We start from the raw sequence: 5,889 nt of genomic DNA, 5'->3' as shown, positions 1-5,889 counted from the left end.
AAAAAAAAAAAAAAAAAAAAAAATGTATATATATATATATATATATATATATATGATCCTTAGGACTCTTTTACAAGTGACAAATAACAAAATTATAATAAAGAGTATTAAGTAAAATGTTACATCCATAGAATGTTTTGCTAACATGTAATCATTAAATCCTATTATCTTTCATGTTAATAAATGTAGTCAAACATTTCCAAACTACTGTCATGGGAATTTCTCAACTCAATATTAAATTCAGTATGTTTTATGTATTTTGCAAACAGAGCCTGGCCTGATGGTGTTAGCTACTGAGAGACAGGAGAGGCAGCTGTAGCCCTGTTCATTTGCAGACCTCAGATGAGTGGGCTGGGTCAGTTGCTCACATGCTAGATGGTGAAATGAAGCAGCTGATGGTCTCTTTTTCTCCTCTGCTGTAGTCAACATTGGCCTGTGCCCGAGCGTCTGCTCTCTGCTTGAATTTTAACAGCATGCTGATCCTGCTTCCCGTGTGTCGCAATCTGCTGTCCTTCCTGAGGGGCACCTGCTCAGTGAGTCTCAACCACTCCTAAGTCAACTTTCACATTAAAGAAGGAGACTCCAGACTCCTCAGTAGGACAGCCCAACACCATGCTCCTAGGAATGGAAGCTAGAAGTCTCCTTTGGTAGCTAAGGGTGTGGGTAAGGGTGGGTGAGTATTGGCATGCTATGTGCCAGACATGTTGGTTATGGGTTGGTGAATTTAATAAAGCTGGCTGGAGTCATCTGACCATGATCATTTTACATTTGTAGTTTTGCAGCCACACACTGAGAAAGCAATTGGATCACAACCTCACCTTCCACAAGCTGGTGGCCTATATGATCTGCCTACATACAGGTAACTCAGGCAATCCATGAATCTGCAGACTCCAGGGCATTCAGAATCTTGCTTCATTCATCCATCCATATGCACATTCAAAAAATATTTATCGAGCACTGGGCACTATTTGTCAGGCACTGTTCTTGGCCTGTTTTCATGGAGCTTAAGTTATATTCCTTTGGGAATAGAGTAAGTATAAAAAAGATCTCTCTGCAATCGAGGGTTTATTGGGCACCTTCTGTGCACTCAGCATTCTGCTAAGCCTATAATGTAGGATTCTTCTAGTCTAGTGGGGCACACCTGCCATGATGTTGCTGAGATGCCTCTTAACATTTCTTTTCATCTTTCCATTTAGCTATTCACATCATTGCACACCTGTTTAACTTTGACCGCTATAGCAGAAGCCGACAGGCCACAAATGGCTCCCTTGCCTCCATTCTCTCCAGCCTATCTCATGATGAGAAAAAGGGGGGTTCTTGGCTAAATCCCATCCAGTCCCGAAACACGGTGAGTTGACTTTCTAGCAAAGCATCTGAGATCTGGTCATAAGCAGGAAGTGCACAGGTGGACATTGTGTCAGGCTGACATTTCTCCTTTCACAGACAGTGGAGTATGTGACATTCACCAGCATTGCTGGTCTCACTGGAGTGATCATGACAATAGCCTTGATTCTCATGGTAACTTCAGCTACTGAGTTCATCCGGAGGAGTTATTTTGAAGTCTTCTGGTATACTCACCACCTTTTTATCTTCTATATCCTTGGCTTAGGGATTCACAGCATTGGGTAAGATCCTCAAACCCTCATTCTCATGCCCCAGCCCCTGACCTTGCATAATTCTTTGTCCCAAACCATCCTTCACTGTCTATTTCAGTGGAATTGTCCGGGGTCAAACAGAGGAGAGCATGAATGAGAGTCATCCTCACAAGTGTGCAGAGTCTTTTGAGATGTGGGATGATCATGACTCCCACTGTAGGTGCCCTGAGTTTGAAGGGCACCCTCCTGAGGTAAGAGCCCTATGGGCAAGGACAGACTCTTGTTACGAGCTGTTACTGTTATTATTCTTATTATTACTCTTATTGTTATTATCATCATTATTATTAGTTCAGTCCTGTGCTGGGTCTTATGAAGGATATCCATGGGGTTCCTACCTTTAAGAAACTCCCAATATCACTGGCAACAGGCAGTTACAAGGGAATCTTGAAGAGAAAAAACTAATAGTTCTTGCATGTTGCGAGACCCTCTGCAAAGGTAATAATGATAGCCCACATTATTAATTGTGTTTATCATCTGCCAGCCTTGCTGCATAATATGGATTATTTCATTTATATATAGCAATAACCTATGAGATATTACTTCTTTTTTGTCTAAATTTTGAAACAAAAGGACAGGATTCCAAGAGATGAAGGAAACTGACAAGCTCTTACAGTAAGTAAGTAGTGGAGCTTGAATACAAGCCCAGGCCTTTTGGATTCCAGAGATTTGAACTCTTGACCACTATACTGTCCCAAAGCTCAGCTGTGATATTCCAGTCAAATTCTGGGGGGAAATAAAGCATTCTTGAAGCGGGCTTTCTTTGGTGTTCTAAGAATATGCTTGGAAATTTTTGTTAGATACTGGGTGATTATGAAATTATGTTCTAGGGAACTCAAGGTGTGCCCCAGGGTAATTCTTGCGGATATTATTATTTACCTTTGCTTGCTCACAAAATAGGTTATATTGAGGAGTAAATGGAAGGGGAAGGTTGATTTGCAGTGCCTCAAAGTACTCTGAGAATGATTAGGGTCTTTAAATCAGATTCAGGATTAAGAGCAATAGCTTAGTTCTCATCTGGAACAGGAAAAATACATAAAACAAAAAGTCTTCTAAAGTTGGCATTTTAATTCAGCAGGAAAAGGATAAATTAATAATTTTTAGTACAATAAGATCATCATCTGGGAAAAAAGCTATATCTTCATTTCGTGCCTTGCACTAAAATATGAATCGAGGATACATGAAGCAAAAAAACCATAAAAGCACTTTAAGACCACATGGGAAGTTTTTTTCTAATACTGAAGTGGAGGAACATGTTTCTAAATAAGACAAACCACCCTGAAGCCATAAAAGAAGAGATAATTTTGCATGGTAAAAGAAATCCCCATCAGGCCAGGCCCAGTGGCTCAGACCTGTAATCCCAGCAATTTGGGAGGCTGAGGTGGGTAGATTGCTTGAGCCCAGGAGTTTGAGACCAGCCTGGGCAACATGGCAAAACCCCATCTCTACAAAAAATACAAAAATTAGTTGGGCACGGTGGTGTGGAGGGTGAGGTGAAAGGATTACTTGAGCCTGGGAGGTTGAGGCTGCAGTGAGCTGTAATCATGCCACTGCACTCCAGCCTGGGTGACAGTGAGATCCTGTGTCAAAACAAACAAACAAACAAACAAAAATTCCCATTGTAAATAAAGATAGACAAAAAATTACCAAATAGGAAAAGTATTTACAACTCACAGGCCATGGACTAATTTTCTAATATATAAATAACTCCTAGAAATCAATAAGAAAAAGCCTAATAACATGATAAAAAGAGAAATAGAAGATATGAACAGAATGATCTCAGAAATGGAGATATACCTTTATCTTAAATATATGAAATGATGCTTAATGTTATTCATAATGGAAAAAATGCCAAATAAAACTACAATAATCTGTTAACCTAACAGATTAGCAAAGATAAAAAAACCTGCTAATGTATGGTGTTGGCAAGCGTGTGGAGAAATGCTCTTATGCATTGCTGGTGAGAGTGTAAACCTATACAACTGCTTGTAGAGAGTGATTTGGCAGTAGCAATTAAGCTTTAAAACTCGACTTCCAATTTATTCCACAAATATACTTAAATATGTGTTAAATTACATGCATTAAGTTATTCATTACAGTATTGTTTAATAGAAAAAAAGATTGGAAACAAGTGTCCATCAATGGGGAACTAGTTACATTTTGGGACTTTCATGCAGTGGAATAGTCTGCAACCAGTAAAACAAAAGAGACAGCACCATAGACACTAATAGGGACCAGTCTCTAAAATGTTAAATGTAAAAGGCAGGGCAGTGTGTATAGTCTCCTATCATTTGCATTGAAAAGATCATTTAAATGCATGTTCTCCAGAAGAACTCACAAAATAATAACATTACCTCTAGGGATCTGGAGGGGCAGGAGGATTTGCTTTTTACTGTTGTACTGTTGTACTTTCAGATTTTGTACCATATACATATATTACCTATTTAGAAAGTAATTTTGTAATAAGATAGATAGAGTGCTAGCCACACAAATAAAGAATAGACCACTAGCTACACTAATAAAGAAAAAACAGAGACAATCCAAAAAACACAATCAGAAATGACAAAGAGGACATTACGACTGACCCCACAGAAATTTTAAAAAAAAAACCCTCAGAGACTACTATGAACATCTCTATGCACACAAACTAAAGAAAAAAAATCTAGAAGAAATGGATAAATTCCTGGACACATACAACCTCCCAAGACCAGACCACGAAGAAATTTAATCCCTGAACAGACCAATATTGAGTTCCAAAACTGAATCAGTAATAAAAAAGCCTACAACCAAAAAAAGCCCAGGACCAGATAGATTCACAGCCAAATTCTTCCAGATGTATAAAGAAGATCTGGTACCATTCCTACTGAAACTATTGCAAAAAAATTGAGGAGGAGGGTCTCCTTCCTAACTCACTCTATGAGGCCAGCATCATCCTGATACCAAAACGTGGCAGAGATACAACGAAAAAAGAAAACTTCAGGCCAATATCCTTGATGATCATCGATGAAAAAATCCTCAACAAAATACTGGCAAACTGAATCCAGCAGCACATCAAAAAGCTAATCCACCACGATCAAGCAGGCTTTATCCCTGGAATGCAAGTTTGGTTTGACATATGCAAATCAATAAATATGATTCATCACATAAAGAGAACTACAGACAAAAACCATATGATCATCTCAGTAGATACACAAAAGGCTTTCAACAAAATTCAACATTCCTTCATATGAAAAACTCTCAGCAAACTAGGCATTGCAGGAACATATTTCAAAATAACAAGAGCCATCTATGACAAACCCACAGCCAACATCATACTGAATGGGCAAAAGCTGGAGGCATTCCCCTTGAAAACTGGAACAAGACAAGGATGCACTCTCTTACCACTCCTATTTAACATAGTGCTGGAAGTCCTGGCCAGAGCAATCAGGCAGAAGAAAGAAATAAAAGGCATCCAAATAGGAAGACAAAAAGTCAAACTATCCCTGTTTGCAGACAATATGATTCTATACCTAGAAAACCCCATAGTCTATGTCCAAAAGCTCCTAGATCTGATAAACAGCTTCAGCAGTTTCAGGATACAAAATCAATATACAAAAATCAGTAGCATTGCTATACCTCAACAACACCCAAGCTGAGAGCCAAATCAAGAATGCAATCCCATTTACAATAGCCACAAAAAAAATAAAATACCTAAGAATACAGCCAACCAGGGAGGTGGAAGATCTCTACAATGAGAGTTACGAAACACTTTTCAAAGAAATTAGAGATGACACAAACGAATGGAAAAACATTCCATACTAATGGATAGGAAGAATCAATATCATTAAAATGGCCCTACTGCCCAAATCAATTTACAGATTCAACACTATTCCTACCAAACTACCAATGACATTCTTCACAGAATAAGAAAAAAAAATATCTCAAAATTCATATAAAACCAAAAAACAGCCCAAATAGCCAAGGCAATCCTAAGCAAAAAGAACAAAGCTGGAGGCATCATGTTACCCAACTTCAAACTATACAAGGCTACAGCAACCAAAACAGCATAGTACTGGTATAAAAACAGACACACAGACCAATGGAACAGAATAGAGAGCCCAGAAATAATGTTGCATACCCATGCCCATCTGATCTTTAACAAAGTCAACAAAAATAAGCAGTGGGGGACGGTGGAGCCAAGATGGCCGAATAGGAACAGCTCCGGTCTCCAGCTCCCAGCCCCAGCGACACAGAAGAC

At 38.9% G+C, this 5,889-nt stretch overlaps 1 protein-coding gene across 1 annotated transcript in view; it reads left to right on the top strand.

The window, feature by feature from the left end:
* The window catches only part of NOX1 (NADPH oxidase 1), a 20,181-nt gene that overhangs the window by 5,978 nt on the left and 8,314 nt on the right, over nucleotides 1-5,889 (top strand). Inside the window, exons 3-7 of the mRNA XM_032756232.2 lie at nucleotides 423-533; nucleotides 775-859; nucleotides 1,197-1,348; nucleotides 1,444-1,625; nucleotides 1,714-1,846. Coding sequence (XP_032612123.1) covers nucleotides 423-533; nucleotides 775-859; nucleotides 1,197-1,348; nucleotides 1,444-1,625; nucleotides 1,714-1,846 — 663 coding nt within the window. The remainder of the gene's footprint in view (nucleotides 1-422; nucleotides 534-774; nucleotides 860-1,196; nucleotides 1,349-1,443; nucleotides 1,626-1,713; nucleotides 1,847-5,889) is intronic.

This window comes from Hylobates moloch, unplaced genomic scaffold (genome assembly GCF_009828535.3).
Source record: "Hylobates moloch isolate HMO894 unplaced genomic scaffold, HMol_V3 SCAFFOLD_7, whole genome shotgun sequence".
In the NCBI taxonomy this organism is placed as follows: Eukaryota; Metazoa; Chordata; class Mammalia; order Primates; family Hylobatidae; genus Hylobates; species Hylobates moloch.
The sequence above is the reverse complement of the archived record's forward strand: the minus strand, read 5'-3'. Positions and strand labels throughout refer to the sequence as shown.